The 24450-nt window shown below is 37.9% G+C and overlaps 1 protein-coding gene and 1 long non-coding RNA gene across 2 annotated transcripts; one reads left to right on the forward strand and one right to left on the reverse strand.

The window, feature by feature from the left end:
* The first annotated feature begins 9154 nt into the window (after window positions 1-9154).
* adra1aa (adrenoceptor alpha 1Aa) lies at window positions 9155-20632 on the forward strand. The gene is made up of 2 exons (XM_066644273.1): window positions 9155-10076; window positions 17955-20632. Exons 1-2 carry the CDS (start codon window positions 9155-9157, stop codon window positions 18470-18472), a joined length of 1440 nt encoding a protein of 479 aa, XP_066500370.1. The 3' UTR covers window positions 18473-20632.
* Window positions 20633-23433: 2801 nt separating this feature from the next.
* Window positions 23434-24177, reverse strand: LOC136666201 (uncharacterized). The gene is made up of 3 exons (XR_010795342.1): window positions 24059-24177; window positions 23772-23878; window positions 23434-23673 (listed from the first exon to the last, which is right to left on the reverse strand). It is a non-coding gene; the product is annotated as an uncharacterized lncRNA (long non-coding RNA).
* Between the last annotated feature and the right edge of the window lie 273 nt (window positions 24178-24450).

Consider the following 24450-nt stretch of genomic DNA (forward strand, 5'->3'; position numbering starts at 1 on the left):
CTTCTGCATGTTAGCCTTCTATTCAATCTGTCAATGTCTCAGAGATCAGTAAAACCATATGCAGCATTTTCATTGTTTCGTCTTATCATTCCACACAGGTATGGTCATTTAGCATTTTTCTTATTCTCTTTTTAATAAAGCAGCAAAACCCTTTCTTCATTTGCAATTGACGTCAAAATACACTGTTGCCATCCGTATTATACTTTGTTTAAAAGAGAAAGGCTGCAGCACTGGTTGCAGTGTGCCACTGAAGGAATGTGATAAGCGTTGAGCATACAGAGCCAATTATGATTTCACCTCTGTCATAGTGACGGCAGACCTGCACACAAGCGTTACAGCCTTTAACACGATCCTTAGGAAACACCTGCAATATTACTGAACAGCTTCAGTTTTCACTGAGGAAAATGATGGAGACTCCTCAGTCCTTCCAGAAAGAATTGAATCTCAGAAATGTCTTTCACATTTCTCAGGATTGCCATTTTCTTTCCTTTTCCTCAGCTTGAGTGGCAGCTGAACTGCTTGAGTGATTGTTGGCTTATTTCGTGCCCAGCCATATGGGTTTAAGCCAGCTAACCCTGGGGTGAGTCAGTAATGGTTGTCCGCTGGCAAGCACAGATCACCAGGCTGTCACTCCAGTTTTATGTGGGCTGCAGGTCTCGAGCAGTACACATCTGCAGCTCCTGAGAGGAATGCTGCACTGCATCCTTCTCTGTCATCCATTCTGGAGTAATGGAGGAGGCTGAACACATGGGCCACTCTTATTCCCACAACATATTTTTCCACTCGTCTTTCCTCTGCTACAACACCCCTTTTCCCATTTGTTTACTAGAGCCCTATGAGCAGTGTACTTAAGGTGTAGTGACTGGATTGTATTAAACAAGCCCTCCAGTCATTCATTAAACATCGGACTCATCTCTGTTCATCAGAATTATTATATAGAACTTGTTTCTAATGAAATGTCCCCTAATGCGTTCCAAGTGGTTTAAATGTAACTCTACACCTTTATGTTATTTCAGTATGTGGATATCTTTGAACAGGCGGTTATCACTTTTTCTATCCCCACTCACTCCTTCATTGTTCAGTTGTAGCTCAAAAGCCCCACAAGTAGACGAAGTTGGTTCTTTAGGTTTATAATGTAAGAAACTCAAATTGTGTGTTTAAGACTTTAAAGTCTTTGGAAAACTGACAATTCAAAGCAGAAGTTCTTATTTTGCTCATGATACTCAAAACACCTGCATTTTCACTGGAATAGTCTTTAAGCTTATTAAAGGAATACCTCTGAGGTTTTCAGTCTAATCTCGATCTGTTACAAAGGCAAAAGGGTAATTTCCACAGACAATAATTTTGAAGCATTTTGTGCAGAACAGGTTAATAATAGAAAACAATGGGCAGATGGTGAAACAAGTACTCTTTGTAAAGTATTTGGCAATTTGGAGTTCACTTGTTTAAAAGAATGCTAATTAACTTCTGTCTGAGCGCATTTTAAGGTTGTAATCGAATCACTGCCAATTTTTGCATGGAAGTGTAGTGGGTTTCTATGCTGTAAACAGGGTTTCGGTGCACTGCCAAGCATCTCGTGGTGTTACTTGTTGCAATAATGACTGGGAGCCAAAGGTCTGTATGGGGTGTATGATTGCACTTTCTCATAAAAATCAGTGGAAATATAACTGACTTAAGATATAATACATGTTAGCCATACAAATTTGTTTCTAGTTTATTTATATTAGATACTGTGAGATTAGACCCATAATCAGGCCTGAATTAAAAATAAAACATTGCCAAAAATAACGTTTTTTCTTGTGTTTTTCAAAGTGTTGAAGTGAAAACGATCAAGAACCTCTGCCATTAAACACAGCTGTTCTAACATAATCCTAAAAATGCCTTGATTGTGACTGGTCTGTAGCACAATTACACACGTGGCTAAGATGAGTTAAGTTGTGCTGTTGACCCCCATAAACTCTAGGGACCTGTCACTAGGTCAGGACTTATGTTCCTCACTCATACATCTACATACCTTACACAGTAGTTCCATATGGGTTCCATAACAATTTATAGCAGTTTTTGCATAGCGTTGCTGTTCTGTGAAAAACCCTTATCTCTCAAATGGTAAAAATATTCTTAAAGAATGGCAACAAATCAAGTGTTTTTTCTTTCCCCTAAAACGTCTTTCAACTTGCCCAAACCACATCCAACTTCAAGAACGTATTGCAGATTATTAATGTTGTTTAGGACACAGTATGATTTACTCTGAACTATAAAAGTGAACCAAATTCTACAGTGTAACTGAGCACATTCTTTTAGAGTGCAGCACATCCCACAGGCAGATGGATGTCACACATTTGGGATTTCTGTTGTTTTTTAATATGAATAATTATCAGTACTGAATTTTCAAATAGGAGATATATAGTTTTAGAATAATAAGCAGAAACAGCAGAAATTAGAAAAATGTCATGCATATATCAGCATGTAAGACAGAATCTAGCACAACACATATAATCATAAAGGATGCATGCTGCATTCAGAAAATTGGTGAGATTTTTATTATAGTTCACACTTTAAAGGATAAGAGTGCAATGAAAAGTTTTGGTAATATATTTAAAAAAACATGTGGGGATGAATGTTTTAACACTAATTGAAAGATAAAAGCAAAATACAAACACAACCATGAATTTAAGTGTAATGTGCAATTACTGGTAATGGTACAACAAAATGTGTCTTCTGCTTTTAATCCATCCATAGCAATGAACTTGGGGCAAATAGCACTTGGGGCAAACACACATCCGGAGCAGCAGGCTCGGGGATAGGTGTCTTGCTCAAGGGCACTACATACATGGATTGAGGGAGGAGGAGAGTGCTGTTTCTTCACTCATTCTTCAAATCTGGGAACAGGTTCAAATCACTCTGGGCTGTAAGGTGCAGTGCTAATTACTTAGAATCCAAGTTTAGTCAACATACTTGTGCTACTCATAATGGTTTAGTTTTCACCTAACCGTTCCTTGAGTCTTAGATCTTATTTATTCATTCTCATTTTAAGTGTATTAGTCCTATCTCCAAAGAGATTACACAGATAAAATTGCAGGTATATAATTATCCATATTAGCTGGAGAGTTTTTAAGTGTTAAGTGTCTTTTCAAGCTACATTCCACATCCTAGAACCCTGCCTAATTGCAACAAATGGTGCTTTTCCACTGCATGGTACTTACGCCACTTGACTTTACTCTGCTCTACTTACTTTTTGGTCCCTGGTACCAAATTTTAGCCGGTGATTTTGCAATACATGTCTAACAGGAACCATAAGTTTGGAACAACAGCAATGGAGGTTGTAACATTAAGCATTGTTTATTCTTCATGTGTTTTTGTGTTGTTTTGTGCATGAGTTCAGATCAGTGCTGCTGTTGTGAGTGGGATAAAAAAAACTGTGATCCTTACTGTAGCTTGGATATTTTACAAATGGTTAGTTTGTGCTGGTTGTCTTTATTTTATTGTGGTTGACAAATGTCTCTCTTGCCAGTCAGCGTTTTGTCAGGTATACACGTCATTTTAGTTCCTGCTAGGCTTGCTTCGAACCACGAGTGAGTGGATATTAAAAAAGTACCCAGTTCCAGGTACCAGGGACCACATTTGCATAATGGAAAAGCAAGAAAGCAGAGTAGAGCTGAGTTGAGTAGAGTAGGTTCCATGTAAATGCACAAGTGCTATACAACCCCACTCCCTATCAACAAAACGTTGTTCACTATAACAAAAAAAAATTAATTAATAAAAATAAACAGCATTCCAGTATAACCCAAACCCAAACCAGTACAATTCTAACCCCAGATTATACAATTGAAACATAACTTTTTAGAGTGCATCACATCTCCTGTAATCCATGACAGGGAAGACTTATGGCGGAAGCATAGATTTGCCTCACACATTAAATTAAATGTATATCAAACTAACCTGAGACACTTTAGTCTTCCAACTGTAAATGCATGTAGTAAAAAAACATATCAAGATGCAAACCACATATGTAATGACCAAGTGCAATGGTGCTTTATTTCAGTTAGTTTTGGAGAAACATCATCACAATATAAAAACAAAACAATTTAATTGTTAGATTTTGTTTTAATAACAGAAATTCATAAAAACAACTTAAGCTGTTTTATGGCACCTTACAGTAATATTGCACATTGCAGTATTTTAAGACCCAGGCTGGTAAGCTGCACTTCTGCTAGTGTATGGACCCTCGGGCTGTTACTGCTGTGTGAAGACATGCCAGGCCAAGCTGATACAGTAGAGAGAGAGAGAGGAGAGAATGGAGAGAGGGCAGAGGGGTGTGGAGCGAGTTAGCGAGTGAGGCCTGTATAAAATACACTATGGCAGCTGGAGGCAGGTGTCTGACTGAGGCGGCTGAGCTTGGGAGCAGCTGGTGTGACGGTGCGGCCCACTCGTCTCTTTGGAAAAACCTAAAGGTCAGGGGCTGGTTAATGTTGTGATGGGAGGATGAGAAAGCAACAAAAAGGAGAGAGAGAGAGAGAGAGAGAGTGCTTACAGGTCCCCCCCCCACACCGTCCTTGGACTATTATTATTATTATGAGGCCAAGACTGGTGAAGCATGACATGTGTTCTATTCCTCCTGCAGTATGTATAGTGGGAAAGAATGAGACTAGTATTTAAAAAGAGCCCCAGGAAGTGTATATTGGATTGCAATATAAAGGGTAGGTATGTGTCAGTGGCTGACAGTATATCAGTGCATTCCAAATAAATATCTGTATGTAAAAGAAATATCACGCAAAAGCCAAGGACGTACAGCATCAAATGAATGGCTTTATGCCCAGCATCAGTTCATGCATAGCTAAGTTTCCTCCATTCCAGATCAAATGACAATAGGTCACTGCACTGAGCAGGTTTTTCTTTGTTAAACAGTAATTACTCTGTAGATCAAATTGACTCTCAAGCAAATAATGGAAGTGTCAGGCCAAACATGCTATTACGGGAGATTTCTGCAAAATTAGAAAATCCATTAATGCAGCCTTAATTAATATATTACTAAAACGGTAGCCAACTTGACTAAGAAATAATAATAGAAGGAAAGCAATGTTTGACTTTTCAAGAAGGTTCAGTTAAGGTCAGCTTTTTAAAATGTGGTAAATGCATGGAGAAATGAACTGTCAGCTTTAAAATGGGAGTGAAGTGCATTTTCAAATGACCATACCTTAAACTTTTCAATGGGGTAATGTTGTTTTCCTAGGAGCATTTTAAGGTTGGTGATTACATTTTATTGAAATCATTATACACATTTTATGTGAGTTCAGACATTTGCAGTGCCGGTCCCAAAACCTGGATAAAATAGAGAGGGTTGCACCAGGAAGGGCATCCGGCATAAAAAAACTATGCCAGATCGGTGTGTGGATTGCGGTTGGTCCGCTGTGACGACCCAGAACGGGAGAAGCTGAAAGATGAAGAAGAAGAAGAAGAAGAAGAATGTGAGTTTACGCATTTAACAAATTTGATATCCGCTTATTTTATGATCTGTTTGAAAGCTACTGATTTGCAACCAATTTATTCTAAAGGGCTTGTGGTGCTGTAGTGGAGGACAAAACTGTTTCAGCTCAACATAATATCAGGTTATTTCAACAGAATCTCCAAAAATGAGTTCTGACTGTACTGTAGCACAAATTACATGCATCTGTGATACATTACAGCCATTCATCTTTTTTTCCTGAAATGCAGCTTTCTTTGTATCTTACTGTGATGTAACAGGAAGATTACATGACCCATGTCGGAGGAACTATGTTTCTGCCCTTGTGTTTGCCTTCAGGGTGCTGCAAAGCAAGAACTCTCACTTCCAAAGGGCTAACTTCCAGCTGGGTGAGCAGGAAGTGATTTAGTGTTTTCACACCCCGGCAGGGTCCTGGCCAAACTTTCAGTAAGAGCAGAGAGCCTGAAGGTCACTTCCAGTACTTATTAAAGGGAAGACCTAATCAATACAAGAGATAAATATAAAAAAACATGAAAAGGATTTCAGCCGGAGCATAAGAAGTGCATGGATTTTCTGGGATGTATTAATCAATAAAGTCATAATCCGATGGTCATTATACCCATTTGTTGTAATCACGGTTAATCTGTGGAGAAAAATGGCATACTCTAATGAGAGGAATATCATACTGCCGTCTGTGGAGGGAGAATGAATCAGAGCTGAAAATGTTAATGACTTTTTACAAGCATCATCCTTGATGGCTAATCTGTCATCAGGCATGCACACCGCTGTTGAAAACCAAAGAATTCCCCTGTCTCTTTGGATATTCTGTTGCATTCAACACATTTTCCCCCCATTGTTTTCCCAGTGGATTTGGTTTGACACCCACAAAAGCGGAGAGAGGCAATGGACAGCCCAGTAAAGATTAATTTTCTCATCTGTCATACTCTGTCAGAGCTCGTGTTTTTTGGCAAGAACACTAAAAATGCCGCATTCCTACCTAAATATGGAACAGACTCATTTGGGAGAGGGACAGGAGAGCCAGGAACAAGCACAAAACACCCACCACAAATACACTAAAAATAATCAGAGCAAGTAAAGACATAAATGAGAATATTAGATTCAAGTACATGCATAATCAAACGGATTTTCACCTTCAGCTCATTTGCTCATTTCACCAGTAAGTACTAGCCCAGTACCTCAACCCCATAGATACCCCCTCTAACCACCTCCACACACACACACAAACACATACAAACCTAATTGAGAGAAAATCATTCTGGTTCTAAATTCAACAGCAAATGTTTGTTGCATTTTTGCCCAGGACTTATGACCCAAAAAGAATGATATAAATCTGCTTGACTCAAAGGCATATAAAGTTCAGGGTGTATAAAATATGCAATCTTACCAACACAGTTTTGTATTTTAAATTATGTTATTTTGGCTATAATTGTGTTGATATATTCACATGGAAATCTGTTTTTGACTTTAAAGTGGGAATCAAGCCAACTCATGAAAAAAAATGTAAACAGGGTTTGTAAAAAGGGGTTGTGACTCATATGTCACCATGGGTTCTTATGTTCCCAAAACTGGGAATGATTAATGGTTTAGAAAGGCAATATATATTATTATTTTTTAAATATTTAAAAAAAAAAACTAGTTGACTAGTTAACAGTCAAGGCTCCCAGGAAAAAGTAATGGACTGAAAAAAAAATTATGCAAATAGATGAGGCAGAGAATGATTTGAGGTTTTGCTGATGGTGAACTACAAACTGCCAATAATGACTCTGAGATCCTTTGGGCTTGGATCTGCAGGTCACTGTCCTGGCTTTCTTTGCTACAGATATTTTAAGAAATTTCATAAGTGACTGACGTACTTCTTTTGTTGCTTTCTTGTCTTTTGGCCAGCGGTGTGTGCTGGATCAATGGCAGTGAGGTGAACAAACCCAATATTGATCTGAGTAGGATTAAAGTCTGAAACTGGGGCACAACAAAAAGTGATAGCGATGTTTTGATGGAACGGTCTAGCAAGTATGGATTGGCATAGATGAGCAAACACTTTGCGTTTGTTTTGGATGCAATCCCACCTAGGGTACATTTCCATTTCCTCTGGTTTCTATATTGTTCTATGAGGATAGGAATGTCGGTATTTGGGGAGTTTTTAATGTGATTTGTAAAATCAGGCAGCACTCTGTTTTATTACTAACCAAAAAGTATGACCATTTATTTTCTTTGCGTCCCCATTTGTTCTGTGGAAGACAAGAGAAATTGATTGTTTGGAAGGAAAAGCACAAACAGCAGTGATAAGCTTAACGTTTGCTTTGGTAAAGATTTGCTTTGAAAAGAACACATTCATTAGTAACAGTTGCTTAAATGGGTTTCATATGATGTTAAAATATTGAATTTTCATAAGAAATTTAAAACATTGTTTTTCTGTTAAACTGTGAGCTCTCAGTTTCTCTGGATTAAATAAATAAATGGAATGAAATTTGTACAAACCTTTATACATAATTCAGTCTGTGCAAATAATATACATAGATTAGGAGGAGCTATTAAGGGTACAGATTTACCAGATGTTTGCTAGAGACTAGTATACTAGTGCTCCAGACATTTCAGTAATGAAGAGTTTTGATCTAATGAACTATTAGGGCTACTATACTGTTTCATTTAAGTAGCTTTCTAATTTTTGTCTTTCTCTGTGTTTCAGGAGGAAACAATTCCCCGGCATCATAACTAAAACCAAGCACCTTAAGTGCCTTCTGCTGGAGCCATGCCCACCTCCGGAGACTGAAAGTGACCTGCCCTTCTGCCAAAAATAACTCTATGCTGCTGCCAAAATGCTTTTAGTTCCGGTTTTATTATTCTACAATAAGCATGTTATCACTTTTCGGCCTAGAGCTTGACAGGATTGTACACGAGGCAGAATTCGAAATCAGTTCAACGCTGTAGTTCTGACCAATGTCTCAAATCACATATATCATCACTACATGTCAAGAAAATGTTCCTTCCATCATTGGGGCCAATTCACATTTGAGGGCAGATGAGAAGCCATTAACAAGGCAATAAAAAAGTAAACAAGCCTTTGTGGAATTTCACAAGAGGGAGCTGCACAGACCAGTACGAGTGGACTCTCCAACGCTCCTTGGAGCAGTCAGCATTTCCAGAAGTTGAAGGATTTTGAACAAGACTCCTGAGGGCACTGACATGCAACTGGATTATAAGAACATTACCTCTTGTTACAAGAGTGCACCCAAAACATGCAATTTTTCTTTGCTGCACGTCTGCGCCTGATTTTGATCACCGGCTGCGTCCAATTGTGAAGAATGTCAAAACACTTGAGACAAATTTATGACTTGGCAAAGCGATTTTATTTCAGAAGTAAACATCCATGTCTATATCATACTGGATGTTTAGCTCTGTTTCTGTGTTTCCCTATGGACATTTACTTCTGAATCCAGATTGTTAAAAACTTATAATATTGATACCATCCTTCACAGAGAAAAATAACACCAGGCTTAATTTCATCACATTCCTAATAGCTGTCAGATGGAGACTGAAATATAAATGTGCTGTGCCCTTGCTGAGTAGCTAGAACATCTGACATCCAAAACCTCTTTTGCAGACCATTGGAAGGAATCCAACATGCAAACTCAAAGTGAATGAGTGAAATGAGTCTATCCATCAGACCTTCACCAAATGTCTGAACATCGTGAACATATGGTTATCCTTGGAGAGAGCATGGCCCCAGGGATTCCTGCCCAAAACTGCACAAACTGCAGCCAAGTCCTCGTCCCAGAATTGAACGTTATGAAGGCTGTGTTTTTGGGCCTTGTCCTGGCAATATTCATTGTGTTTGGGGTACTGGGCAACATTCTGGTAATCCTGTCTGTTGCTTGTCACCGAAATCTGCGAACTGTTACACATTATTTTATTGTGAACCTTGCGGTGGCTGATCTTCTCTTGAGCTCCACCGTGCTTCCATTTTCCACTGTCTTTGAGATGCTGGGCCGCTGGGTTTTTGGCAGGGCTTTTTGTGATGTCTGGGCAGCCATGGACGTTCTCTGCTGCACTGCATCCATTATGAGCTTGTGCGTGATATCTGTGGACCGTTACATCGGAGTCAGTTACCCTCTACGCTACCCGGCTATGGTGACAAAGCGAAGGGCATTACTAGCACTTATGGGTGTATGGGTTTTGTCCATCACTATCTCAGTAGGACCACTTTTTGGCTGGAAGGAGCCAGCCCCAGAAGATGAGTCCATCTGTAAAATTACCGAAGAACCTGGTTATGCTATTTTCTCAGCAGTGGGCTCCTTCTACCTTCCTCTTGTCGTGATCCTGGTCATGTACTGCAGGGTTTATGTGGTTGCCCGTAGAGAAACACGTGGCTTGATGACAGGCCAGAAGACAGAGAAGTCAGACAGAGCGGAAACTGTGACCTTACGGATACACCGTGGAAACACTGCAGTCTCAGATGACGAGACTTTAAGGAGCCGCACCCACTTCGCCCTCAGACTGCTTAAGTTCTCCCGGGAAAAAAAGGCAGCTAAGACGCTGGGCATTGTGGTTGGCTGCTTTGTCCTCTGCTGGCTACCCTTTTTCCTGGTGCTTCCTATAGGTAAGTCTTAGTGTTTTTACCCTTTTTAATTTATGATGGGCACTAGTCAGATTTTAAAAGATTTTACCCCCACTTATGTCACTGTCATAAAGATGTAAATAACATAACAATATAATATCTCAGCCTTTTTTTGAGTCATAAGTCCCAGTCAAAAAACAAATAATCATTAATTCCCATTTGTATCATATGACAAAAAACTGCTTTAGTTTTTTGCCCAAGGGCCTTGAGATAATTATTTGTCCTCATAAGTTATATGTTAAATTATACATTACTTTAGTTTCCAACCTAAACAGAGATACTACTGTGTTATTAAATGCAAAAACAAAACCCCAAAGTGTTATAGAAACAAACAAGCAAAAAAAAAAACCAAAACAACAACCTAAAATTATTTAATTATGTTAAAATTATTATTGTTATTCATAATAAAGACATAGTGTTCTTTTATTAACACTTGCTAACATGTTTTAACACATTCAGCTTCCCAGGAATTAGGTCATTTTGCACACTCGTTGAAGCATAATAATATTCCAAGTTATATGAGGTAGGGAAAAGATAGATACAATAATAATTAAGATACTTACAATAATATATTGTATTCTTTAGAGCCACGTAACTGGTGAATTATGTAGGCCATTTCTGCTGTCTGGGAAGCTCTGTTGGATTAAATATGAAATTCCAGTGTGGATTCAGAATATTCTTGTAAAACACACACACATACTGAGAGAGAGAGAGAGAGAGAGAGAGAGTAAAAATATTTCCATGGCTAAAACAAGAGCACTGGGTCAAATGCTGGTTGTCTCAAAGTGACTTAATGTTTTCTTTCATTTAGAGTTCTTGGTTTCTCTTGGAGAAAGGGAATGTGTTTGTTTATGCAGTATGAATTTTGGATTCAGCCATTAATTTCACTAAGAATCTCAGCATCCTCTTAGTGCAGCTAATAATCATTATAATACATAGCAGAGCTCCTTCATATTTTCCATATGTGGAATATGGCCATTCGTTTATTTCCCACAGGATAGATATTGCTTCTTAAAGCCATGCGAAGACCTTTCCATTGGAGGTTAGGCAGAGTTGAACCAAAATATATGAGCCAGACTTGTCACAAAACAGCACAAATGCAGGAAATTGGATTAATGTATTACTGAAAACCCTCCAAAAAGCAAATAAAGCCTTACAAATTAATGTAGGTCCTCATTTTCTCAAGAGGCCACAAATACTAACTTAGATTGCTACCTGTCTTTTTGCATCCAAATATTATGAATCTCAAAACTGATTTCCTAGTCATTACAGAAACATATTAGCTAATTAGGAAGAAATTAATGGTAACAGAACAAAACAGCAGCTCTAACAATGCCTAAGGGGATAATATCTAAATTGCCCTCATTGGGTGCTGATATGCCCAAGCATAGAAAAGGCAAACAGGAAATTAAACAAACAAACAAACACAATAACTTTATATTCGTCAAATCTGTTCAAAGTTTTGGCAACAACTGTGAACTCCAGCAGCCATCTATTAAAATTAAATGATAACAAAATCTCAAAAAACGTAATTTGGTAACTAATTTAACCAATGATAATTAATGTAACCAGAGTTTAATCCAAGATATTTTGTACTGTTTCTTAATTATTACACAAGAGATTAGTTAGTTAGGTTTAATTTTTTGCACTTTAAAAATAGATTTAAAAGTGTTATTATAATGGCAGTATTTATTCATTAGCTCAGGAAAAAAATGTGATTGTATGTACATTTATATTAGTGTATTTATTACCAAAACATTTCAAACCTTTCTTCTTGACAGTCCTTTATTTCCTTGCTTGTAATAAAATAAAACGGGCTGCTTAAGCTTACTCCTTGCATGTACTCTTGGATACAAATATAGATATTATTTTGGAGATATTATTTCATGGTAATTATGTGTAGCAAAATGAAAAGGTATGGTTTTGGCACACAGTTTTCATCTTAGTCTTATTTTAAGCACATCCACCTCTGACAACTCCTAAAGAACCCAGCAGATAAATGCAGCCATTTCATGCCTGGGTGATTTTAAAACACATTCGTTGCTTTAAGGCAGCTCAGTCCCATTGGCAGATGGGCACCCAAGACTGAAGTTTTTTAAAGGCTGGCAAAATTCAGAAATATGTATTCCCAAAGTCAAACTGAAGTGTCTTTATTGTGGAGTTTGCAGAGGGTCAAAATTCAGATGAGTGGAGGGTGTAGGGAGAATACCAGCCTAAGGCTTTGAATCCAGGCCTTTTAAACTTCAGTATGAAGCGTCACAGGCACTTCAGCACCTCTGGTCTCACCAGCAGCTGAGCCTCAGGGGAATCTTTCATTCTCTCTCTCTCTCTCTCTCTCTCTCTCTCTCTCTCTCTCTCTCTCTCTCTCTCACTTGCACTGTCTTGCACTCTTGTTGACTCTCTGAGATCAAAGCTGTGTTGGATGGACATGTGTTGCCAGACTAGTCAGTGACTCATATTTCAATCTTACACTTGAGCAACCACTAAGTCTTTACTGCCCACCAACTTCTCAAGTGATGTTTCAAGTGAAAATTTGACTGACTTTTTCATGCTCTAAAAAGTATCTCAGAAATTCTTTGGGGGTCTGTAAAAACTCATGGCATGGTTCACCAGGTCTCAGCATGGAAATGGCAGACCAAGGACAGAGAGGGTGGAGGTCAGTTGCACTCTTGCTGTTGTTCCGTCTATCGTTCTCTCTCTCTTTTTTTTTAACCATGCAACCTCCTCTCCCCCTCTGACACTGCCAATCAGTGCAGTCAGGCATTGAGTAGAGAACATGTAGCTGTCGACTCATTTTGCCTTATTCAGGGGTGTCCATCTCTAGAACTGGTGGGCCTTAGTTATTTTGTTTATTAGACAAGCTCAAATGAGCCAAATATTACCAGGTTTATTTGGCCATTGGGCAGGAAAATTGCTGCCATGTGCTGGACTGTGGTACTCAAGGATAAAAATTGGATATCTCAGCCTTACACCTTGACATAGTAATACCCTGTGTTTCATATTTGAAGTGATGTGTACAAGTACCTTTTGCACAAGAAGAAATCAATTTTATAATTGCAGTGATATTTTAGTCTTGATATTCAGCTTTAAAGACATTAACCTCTTCCAAGCATTAGTAGATACGGACAGAAAAATAAGGCACTGGTATTTTATTAAAGAGATTTTCCTATGCTAAATATAACCAGAAGCCTTCAGTGAACTTAACATTAAAGTTGCAGTGCTTACATTTTTTTTCTTTCTGTTTTTCCTTTTTACTGAAAGAAGTAGAATTACCAAATGGGAAAGGGTCAAAGTCTAATGATACAGTAGCAATGTTCTAGAGCAACCTTCCCTGCAAGGTCTAATAGATTCTTCCTTAAACAGTGGTCAGGTAGGTTTTCTGGCCATGTCACACATCTTGTGTTTATGTCACATGCACAGCCTCTAAAAGAGTACTCGGCACCTTTTCTGCTGGTTACCAGAGCAACCTCAGAGTTCCTAATGGCGCTGATTACGAGAGCTACTGCGAATGGAGATATCAGAACGGCCAACTCATTCTTCACCTGCTTACTCACACCCAAACCATAGGAGAGTGGAATAAAACGAGAGCTTGCGAACCAAAAGGGAGTGCAACAGAGACCTTGTTAAAAGAAGGATTAACATTGTCTTGATTTTGAATGATGGTGAGAGCCAAAAGGATTTAAAAGTGAGGCTGAGTTGTTTTTTCTTGCTGAACAGGTAGTTTATTTTTTCATGACAGTCTACTAAAACAGGCAGCCAGGCTCATTAATGTGGATTTTGTCACCAGTAACGTAAGGTACCTCCATTACAATGTAGGACAGCACAGTTGTATTAAATGTATATCAAATTAGTCAGTTTGCTTGCTAACTCTTTTTGTGTTTTTGCCAATGTTGTTTATAAAATGCTTATATAGCTTGTAGCTTAGCTTGTCAGCATTCTCAGATCATTTCAGGTGTTATACTTGCTCATACAACACAACTCTTACAACCAATTAAATATGGTCAATTACCTTAAAAGGATGATTTTAAAGTGCATTAATGTACATATATATTTTAAAATTTTTGCTACAGTACTGTATATTATCTTAGCTAAAGTGATATTTGTTGATGACAGTAAATATTCTAAAAAGCTACAGTTTAACTGAGTGTATCTACTCTTATAGCCAGTTTGATATGTTGCTCAATGAATGGCACTGTTTATTTTCATAAGCTTTGATACTCAATTGTGTCTTGATTTCTAGTTTTCTACATTTGATGTACAAAATGGATCTCTACATTATGACAGTATTTCATTATAAATGAACAAAACATCATGTTCAAATACACGTAATACGATTTCACATCAATTTATTTATATTAGCCTGCATTAACTTACCACTACTTTTACCTTTAACTAAATGTTTTTATATGGATATGTGGATATGTGCATGACAATATATATCTGCATTTATATAATTGAAAACCTATTATACAATTAGGCCTGTTATGTTGATAATATATGACTGACAACCATTAATAAATCTCTTACATCCCAGGTATCTCCCTCCAACTTATGTAGTGCAAAATGTAGGTCATAAAATAATCATTTCCATAGTAAAATAGTGCACGGTATGTCAGATAAAACCATTTATATTCAGCTATAAGTCCCTGTCTACATTTAGTGCCACTGAAAGCATGCAGTAGCATTAGTTCTATAATCTGTGAAGTGCACTTTATAGGAGCACACAAATTTTGACGGAATGTCTGAATTACTCGATCCACTCTGACCACTTATTAGATACATCTGCTCAGAAAGCAGAGGGCATCACAACACACGTTTTAAAAGTACTGTAGTCTGTTTTCTACAGGCTTGGTGCCATTACAAATCTCACCAGAGAGGTCTCTAAATCCCCAAAATTACAGACTGACGCTTTAAGAAATTTAAACTCTTGGTAATGATCCCCAAAACCATTCCGTCTATTCTCCTGGGATCATGTGGATTTTAATGTGTAAATTAATTTGTAGCATTCACTGATGGGTCTGAGACCCACCAAGGCCCTGCTGATGTCAGCGTGCCACATTCTGCTAACGAGGCCATGATTCAAGGACACCATTGTAATAACAAGCCTATACAGAGATTGTGACGCTCCAGCAGGATCCTTGTGACTTGATTTACTGGACGCAGTGCAGAATTCATGTTTATTTTTGTTTTGCCGCACTGCTCCATAAGGGGCTGGAGTCAAATGTGTACCTCAACCCAGCTGTCTCGTATGCTTTGCTGGAGTTTGACCTGCTGGGGTTGAAGAGATAGACTCACTTGCATTATTTGTTGTTTTTTTCTTTTTGTATTTCATGAGAATCGTTTGTTCCTTTGCCTCCCGCAGTTCTCTGCTTTTAGACCCGCCTTAAGGAGCAAATTGGTGGTTTCTCCTCTTGGGGATCAGAGAGTAAGAAAGAACATTGCTGTTCATCATTTTCTAGTCATTATGTTATGGGCAGGAGCAAATTCATTGTTGCTGTTTTCTCATTTGCTTCATTTCAGTTTAATGCACCATTCTTCCATCCCTGCGGCCCCCTACTATTTACACTCCATCGTCTCTTGCAGAGTGGGATAAATAACAAAGCATAAATCATTACAAATTTTGGGCTGCTTTTTTCGTACCTAAATACATTGTGTGATAATGAATTCTGAAGAAGACCATTTGGGATGAATGTGATTGCATGAATTAAGAGGTGACATTACCTACTGTTACTAGCAGACTACTACCCTTGCTCAATTGTGTGAATGGTGCAATAGAACCTGCCCCCTACTTTTGCCCCACCCAACACACACACACACATCACCCTCTGGCCAGAGAGAGAGAAAGGGAAAGCGAGAGAGAGAGAGAGACCCCCCCTTAACAATTTTCGGGTCTCTCTCACACGCTCATCTTTTACTCAGCCCACGCACACGACCCCCCTCTGGAGTTGCTCATAAAATGTGTTATGAGACAGCTCGCCGCCCTCAGCTCTGAGGACGGACACATCATTTCAAGGCTGGACAGCTTCCTCAGACACTTTAATTCTGTTAATGGGCAAGCCCATCCACTGTTAAAGAGTCTATGGGTGCATACAGGCTAACATGGACTGGACATGTTGGCCATGGGCAATGTCCATTTTTGTTCTCTGTTCTTTTTCTGAATGTGACTAGGCTATAAACATTCATGCTTCTTATAGAAATACAATCCTAAAATTGTACAACAACATATATATGTGTGTGTTTGTATATTTGCAATACATTGAAATTTATTTATTCATTTTTTATATACATAGTTTACATACATGCTTATGTTTGATCTCCTTTGAGCCAATGCAACATAATTTCTTTCTAATGCAGTACATAGTACAGTGTAAATATGCGTAAATACTCATGAAAATAAAGTCTAACAGTCTAACTCAAGTCTAAAGTCTTGACATAAGGATACAAAATTCTTAAAAGAACACTTGGTACGTTTTGTTTGTTTTTTTGTTCTTTTGCTCCTGGGGCTCCCCCTAGTGTAGTTCAGTTTTACAGCACTGTGATGAAGTCAGTGGGGTGAGAAAAGGAGGGGGTGGTTTCCTACCCTCCTCCCAAAGTTACACAGTGTAATTTCAGCAGGGCTGAGCCCAGTGTAGCAATAAGAGAGGCTCTGTTGTCTCCATTAAAGGTCAGTGGAACATCACAATGAATTTGAAGCTGGAATTGTAAGGTAAAAATATTATGTAGTGTCCCTTTAAGGCCAAACTAAAGCTTTTTGACATTTAGATTTAAATCTAAATGTAAAATTCATTATGCTTCATACTAGGATAATTAATTAGATAATTATATTTAAGGAGTAATAGTATGTAAATCAGAATTAAAGAAGCCCAACCTGGCTTCTAATAGTTAAGCAGAACAACCTTGTCCCCTGGTCTGTATTTATGAGGTCATTTTGAAAGAAAACCATTAACCTTGAGATGAGCTATGAGCATAGAGGACAATATAAAAATACATTATGCTTGATGGATTAGGCTCACATGTCATACCTGAGGTGATGTGTAGACATTTGTTTTGTCAGTAAGACATTCCAATTCAATAAGAATTTTTCACATGCATAAAGTTTGATCAAATATGGGAAATGTTTCTGATGGAACTGTCATTTCTATTCTCTGGTCTTATTTTTTTCACAGTTTTACAAATATGACATAAGACCTAAACGGCTGTGAGCCATTTCTGAATTTCACTTAATGGTCTGCCATCTTGGAATATGAATCATTTACAGTGGTTTTCCTCTTTTATGTGAATAGACTAGATAAACACGTTAAAAAAAAGAACAACCCAGCCCTTGCAAAACATCAATGTATGATATTCATGCTTGTGAGCAATTTTTTTTGACTGCCAGTGTATTTCTGTCTTTCAGAGATCTTCATTTTTCCTTTTTTTTTTCTATTCTTGCTCGCTTTTCTCTGAGGGCAATCTATTACCACATGCAGTCATCCAGCCAATATGAGGATTCAATCAGTCTCAGTCAATTGCTCCACTTTTCATATCTTTGAGAACTTTGCAGACTGTCTGTGACTGCGGTAGAACGCTTTGTAATATTTTTTATTTTTTTTGCAATCATAATGGAAACCTTGTCAATCTGTCTGCGGCCCTTACATCATTTGCCACTGTCTGAAATATATTCAGTAATTAGAAAGTTCTGTCTGTTGAAGGTAGAATTTATCTACAAGGCCAGTAAAATGTTTTGATTTTTAAAAGAAATCATCAAGAGAAAACCTTCAGTCGTGTTCCGCATAATGATTTAAACCGAGACTGGGAAATCAGACAGACGAGAGAATAAACTGTTAATGTGTGTCCTGTAATTTGTGTGTGTTCCTCCAGGCTCCATCTTCCCAGCCTACAAACCCTCAGACACTGTCTTCAAGATCACCTTTTGGCTTGGCTACTTCAACAGCTGCATTAACCCCATTATCTACCCGTGCTCCAGTCAGGAGTTCAAGAAAGCCTTCCTGAGTGTGCTGGGCGTGCACTGTCTGCACCAGAGGACCACTCCCACCAACCCACTATATCAAGGCCACCCTGTTGGCCATGGCCAGTCACAGCTCCTCTCCCTGGGTCTGGAGAACCGCCCCTACACGTCCCGCCTCAGCCCATCCTCTTCCATGGCCCTATCTCGCACACCTTCTTCTCGGGATGGCAGAGAATGGCAGGCCACCTCCCGAGCGTCATCAGTGGGGGTGAATGCTGGAGCTAAAGTGGCTGGAGTCTGCAGTAAAAACTTGTTGAGGACATGCTGCTGCATAGGAACAGAACCAGCTCAGACCCAGCCACCTAACAGCTCTCTTCCCATCATTAAGATCCATCAGCTCACTCTGTGTGAGAACGGGGATGCTGTGTGACTTATGAATTTTGAAGTAACTTCTTTTTCACACCATAAATTTTCAATCAATACCAGCACAGAATATTTCAATAATATATGGTATAAAATTGCGTAAACCCTGTTCAATATCACACAAAAAACCCATAATTTTAAATTAAAACATAGGACATATGATGTTATGAATATTAAAACAAACTGTGCTAAAATTACATGCTCTGTTCAGTGAAACAAAGTTGAATACAAATATAAAGCCTCTTACAGTTAAGCTTATCTACACATGACTTTGCACTAAGGCTGGTTGGCTGCCTGTTTGTTTGACCGACTAAATGTTACATACATGTACAAACCAAGTTAACACCTGTTTTGTCTCAATTTTGGCCTTTTACAGGCCCAGATCCACAAAAGCTATCCATGGAAGGGTTTGCCTAACAAATTGAAAAAACGGACAGTAAATCCAACAAAGATATAAGATAAACTATGTGAGACCCTTAATATGCTGCTACGCATAAGCTGAAACACAGCTGATGTGGTGATCAGGAAGTATTGGAAGAGGCTACAGGTCACCCCTATAAAATGACAAAGCAAACTGTCCAACAAAGTCCCATAGTAAATCTCCTACACTGCTGTCCTCAAAGACAAAAGGCTTCAGTCTAATGCACATAAAAATGTATGCGTATATAATATTTTGAAATAATTATTTTGTTTCAGAAAGGTGACAAACTATACCCATTTATTCTCAAGTTAACACAAATCACTGGGACATACTTTGGTGATTGTGATCTTTTGACCAAACAACACAGCACTTGTCTTACCCTATATAAACAGTTACTTGTTTCAGAGGTAAAGTTACTGCAGCAAAAATGGGGACAAACTATTATAAATACCCCTGACTGTTTGCAAACATTTCGCCATAGTGTATTCAGATAATGATCTGAAATTAGCTTAAAAAGCTATTTTGTCACATATCAAAGAAACCATGCCAAAAATCAGATGTAAGATTTGTTTAAACCAGACTTGTAAGTATTCTGTGCATGTATGCCTTGACATTTATGGTGTGAAAAAAAGATGGTGTGAATATCTTGGAGACAGCTCTTCAGATGCACTGGGGTTTTTGCCAAAGTTTAAGACAATGTGATGGACACACTGAATTGATACTGAAACAGATAAAGACAGAAATGCCTCTTTGTGTGACTACACTGTTATCAAGATCAACAGTGGTGGCAAACACTGGCAACCATTCAGTGGAGACAAAGATGTGCGCTCATTCAGAGAGAAAGCCTACGATGCATATCAGACAACGGACAGGCTGTGGGACTGCGCTCTGTATCCAGGGAAGGGGATATGGGGATTCTATCAATCAGTATGATTGACAAACGTTTCGCATCAGCTTTGCACATTTGCACAAAAAAGGAATATGTGTTGGTTTTAGTGTACAAATTTATACCTGCCTGAAATGATTCATGTACGGTTTTAAAATTTGAAAAATATATAACAAACAGGTTTGCCTATGAACCAATGTGTCTTGATTATACAGTGTTTTAATATAAAAATGTAAAGCTAAACCAGGTATAATACCTCACCTCATCTTTTGTTTAACGCACATGAAATGGACTTGAACATGACTGCACATATTGTTTGATTTGTGTCTGACAAAGATTTTAAAAGTCTTAACAAGGCAAAACCTGTGGATATTATTGTGCATGGGATTTTTTGAAACAATTCCAGAAAGTCCAGGGTTATGCTCAAGCATTCACATTATATAAATGTTAATCCTTAATCACAAGGACAATGTGTATTTTTTGTATTAATGACACCATACCCCTTTTTCATGTTCCAAGACTCATGTTTAATGTATTACTGAATGAGATAAATGCAGTCATAAACTGTATGCACTGTCATGGATGCTATCCAGTATGTCAGCTTCATCTAAAAGTGCTTTGAGAACAGTTTGGAACAATATCCCCAAATTACCCGCTACCCCCTCCCACCCAACAGATATCGGAAATATCTTACTGTGAGAATTGCTAAGATGTCCCCAGATGTTACACCGGGGTGAAGTTCAACTATTCCAACCAAATCGGACATTGCTGACACTTGGGAAAATTCTATGTCTCAGCATGTTATGAATGCCAGTCAAGTATGAGAAATGTCTAAATATGTTTAAAGTTACAAAACTGCAATAAAACGGATTTGCAGTAATGTTGAATCCAGGTCTGTAGACTGGTCTGCGTCTGGTGAGACTGCACTCATTTGTTTTCTATAGTTTTACCAACATTTCTCTTCATGCTCAATGAGGATTATGGAGGGATGTGAAAATAATTTTTCAGAAGTGTTTTTCACTGTTGTAAGAATCCACAAATGACCTTTTGACACTTGAGGTCACCTCAGACAAAACAATAATGTTGAGAATTCTTCACTGTTTTCAATACACACCCACATATATTATATATATAGTCTCAGGACGTGGGAAACCACATGTCACACAGATTCACACATCACTTTAATTACTGAATGTTGACATTTTTTACATTTCCTTAGTTAAATTTAAATTAAAAACAGACAATGCTTTAAAATCTAAGGACAAATTGTAGACATTAACCAGCCATAATAAACAAAGTTTACAGAAAACAGTACAATTTATTTCTGTGCTTTTTTAAATATGGAAGACTGTAAAACAGAGAAATGATGCTTGGTTTGGTTTATATTTGTAAAAAAAATGAGCAAAGGAATGCCAAATCCATAACAAATTGTCCAAACCCACTGAATAAAAATCATAGTCTAAGTAAAAACACAGTGTGTTTTTTTATACTTTATACAGCTATTGATCAAGTAAAACAAATTTGTCACGTGAGTAAGTGTGAACGGTTCCATTTGAAGTCTGGTATGGTATGCTTCATTTTCCTAGAAATAAAGTATTGTAAATGTGTCATATTAAGCATTAACTCTATTTCCAGTGAAGGATGATAAGGGTTTAGGAAAGAATGGTACCATTAAACTGAACCTGAAAAGGACAGTCAGTGCTTGACGCTATGTCTGGTGAATGGCATCTTGCAATTAATTTAATCAGGATACTGCTTATACTTGGATAAGTACAGTTTTCTTCCTCCTGTAAAGTTGCTATTTTGTAGATATTGCTATTTTCATTGGACAGCGAAGATATTTAACTAAATATAGATTAATCCCAAACCCAAACCTCCCCTCAGAAAAAAAGGTATATTTGTCAGGTTTCATTTAATGAAAAAATATTTTTATATATTTTTGTGAAAAGCATTTTATAGAATAGTTTTGTTGAATCCGAGGTTATTAGTTTTATGTTTATTTTGAACTTTTTCTTGAAAAGCACCTATAACAATTTTTAATTAAATAAAATGTTCCTACAAAAAAAGGACATTCAGGTACTGAAAACATACAAAAAGAAGCACAAATATTCTCACAGCAATAATTAGCCCATGTTAACTGTAACATCAACACATACATTACTTTGCAGGAACCTTTTGAAATTCTGAAATCTATTCATATAATTGATTGATGTGTGTGTGTTCAACAGCACTAATTTTAGAACAAATTTAAACACAAACTATCTATAAATTATTGTGTGCACCTGTATCTCCAAAACTTTCCTCAATGAAGCCCTTTATTGGCAATTACAATCACTAAGAATTCATCTAATTTACATGATTTTCCTCTGTATTACAGTGTTCCATGTAGTTGAAAATTATGATTCAGAATTACAAAGCTAATGTCACTAAAGGCAACATTGACAATTCTGGAGTACAACTGTTCTTACAGCAAAACAAGCTCCCCTTCCCAGTTCTTTCAGAACCTCGATATCTTTTTACGTGAAAAGGTGTGTTTGAAATATGCAAAGATAACAGTCTCCCAAATTTGGAGTCAGTTCTTTCTTAAATAACGTAAATGTGACAGTAAACAAGTTCATTTTACCCACCTGTGGAGCAAGAACATTCTCATCTCTTTTTATGCCTTTCAAATTTGGAGGTTTCTTGGTCACACCTGATCAGGCAATGCAGCGAGAGCTCCTGAGCCAAACTCTCATGATTACATGGCAAAATGGGAATACATTTACTTCAAAACAGCAATAAGCTATGCAATGGTTTAAAAAATATATATTAGCAAATATGTGCAGACTGACCTTATTTACATTTTAAATTTAAAAGTGGAAATATATTATCATTTCTATAATGTCCCTCTTTCCAGTATTATTCCACCAGGGGACACACTAACTAATAATAATAACTAGCATCTAGGCCAGAAGTATTCAAACTTGCAGGTGATATGGGTTAGATTGCAAAATATAAACATTTAAATGACTCAGTCATAAAACGGTTTTTATTTTCATATTTATATTTATTTAGTTATTTATTTATTTTGACAACCTAATTTATTAGTTATTATAATTGGTCTAATTTTTCATGTGGCGGCCCGGTGACGCAGCAGATAGTGTCACTGTCACCCAGCTCCAGGGATCTGGGGTTTGGGGTTTGAGTTCCACTCCAGGTGACTATCTGTGAGGAGTTTGGTGTATTGTCCGCATTGGTGTCCTCCGGGTGCTCTGGTTTCCTCCCATGATCCAAGTTGGTAGGTGAACTGGCAACTCAAAAGTGTCCATAGGTGTGAATGTGTATGTGTGTGTTGCCCTGTGATGGACTGGCGCCACCTCCAGGGTGTGTTCTTGCCTTGCGCCCAATGATTCCATGTAGGCACTGGACCCACTGCAACCCTGAACTGGATAAGTGGTTACATTGAAATTGAATGAATGAATGAATGAATGAATGGTTACAGAAAATTAATGAATATTTTTTTTTGTATAATAAACAATGAAAATTTGCTTCATCAGCGAAGAATTTTACATGGCAAAACTCTCTTTCTTTCCAGAGGATTGTTCCAAGGTTCTTTTTGAAAAGAAATTTACCCACACACACTGTAAATAAACACACACCAGTTTGGGCCATATACCCCTTTTGCACACATACACACTCAAACAAGACAATTTTCTGAAAACTCATTGTGGTCAGCAGGGGCCCAATAAATGCTGTCATAGACAACTGTGATTTATGACAGTGCTTAAAAAGAAGTCTAGTTTATGGAGAATCTCATTTTTGTGTAATTTGCCAGAAGATAAAACTGCTACTCCGAGATGGTCAGGTGATCTTGCCAAGCCAGCACTTTTATCCCTGTTGTTGACACCACTTCATGTCTGTCCTGAAGGAGGGGGTGGAATGAGAGATAAAATGAGAGAAGGAGAAACTGAGTCAGTCTTGATCAGGACACTATATTATTCAGAATGTTGTGACACCCACCTATGTTCTCCAGCGATATTCTTGGAGCCTCTGTTCCAGCAACCATATACACTTCAGACTCTCTCTCTCTCTCTGTCTCTCTCTCTCTCTCTCTCTGTGAGTCAAACCTTTGGTGCAGGGCCAAAAACATACTTATAAATTTAAATGTAATGCAACATGAGCCTAGGAATGGAAATGTTGAATATATCAAGTAATGTAATAACTGCATTGTTTGAGACCTTCCAAGAAATGATGTGGTAAGCAATAAAAAAATAAATAGCCTCCCACTCACAAGAGTAATGCCATACCTTTCTGACCACACAGTCTTTTGTATTCCATTATTCTGTGTTTGCACTGGAGATACGGAGATGTGCTCTCGAAGAAATGAATGTTTCTAATCGAGGTAAACATCTCCAGGGCTCCAAGGAGTGAAGAATACACACTTGGCCTTTGAACAGTCTGTAGGCACATAAAGGGAAAATCATAGATGTGTTGTTTCATACATGTTTTCCTCCAGTTTGTCATTGAAGTGACACATCAAGGTTGCTGGAGTCTTGGTGAAAAAATGTTCTCATGGGACTAAGGGAGAGATGCTTCATTCTGTGAGATCTACTCCAAACACAAAGCACATGAGAAACACTACAGCCCACAAAGGTTCGGAAAGATGACCACGGTCACTAAATGTAGCCTACCATATTTA

This window comes from Hoplias malabaricus, chromosome 14 (assembly GCF_029633855.1).
Source record: "Hoplias malabaricus isolate fHopMal1 chromosome 14, fHopMal1.hap1, whole genome shotgun sequence".
NCBI classification, from domain to species: domain Eukaryota; kingdom Metazoa; phylum Chordata; class Actinopteri; order Characiformes; family Erythrinidae; genus Hoplias; species Hoplias malabaricus.

Coding starts and splice junctions, on each gene's coding strand:
- adra1aa (XM_066644273.1), top strand. CDS start 9,155: ATGTCTGAACATCGTGAACATATGGTTATCCTTGGAGAGAGCATGGCC. Junction 10,077..17,954: donor TTTCCTGGTGCTTCCTATAG/GTAAGTCTTAGT, acceptor GTGTTCCTCCAG/GCTCCATCTTCCCAGCCTAC.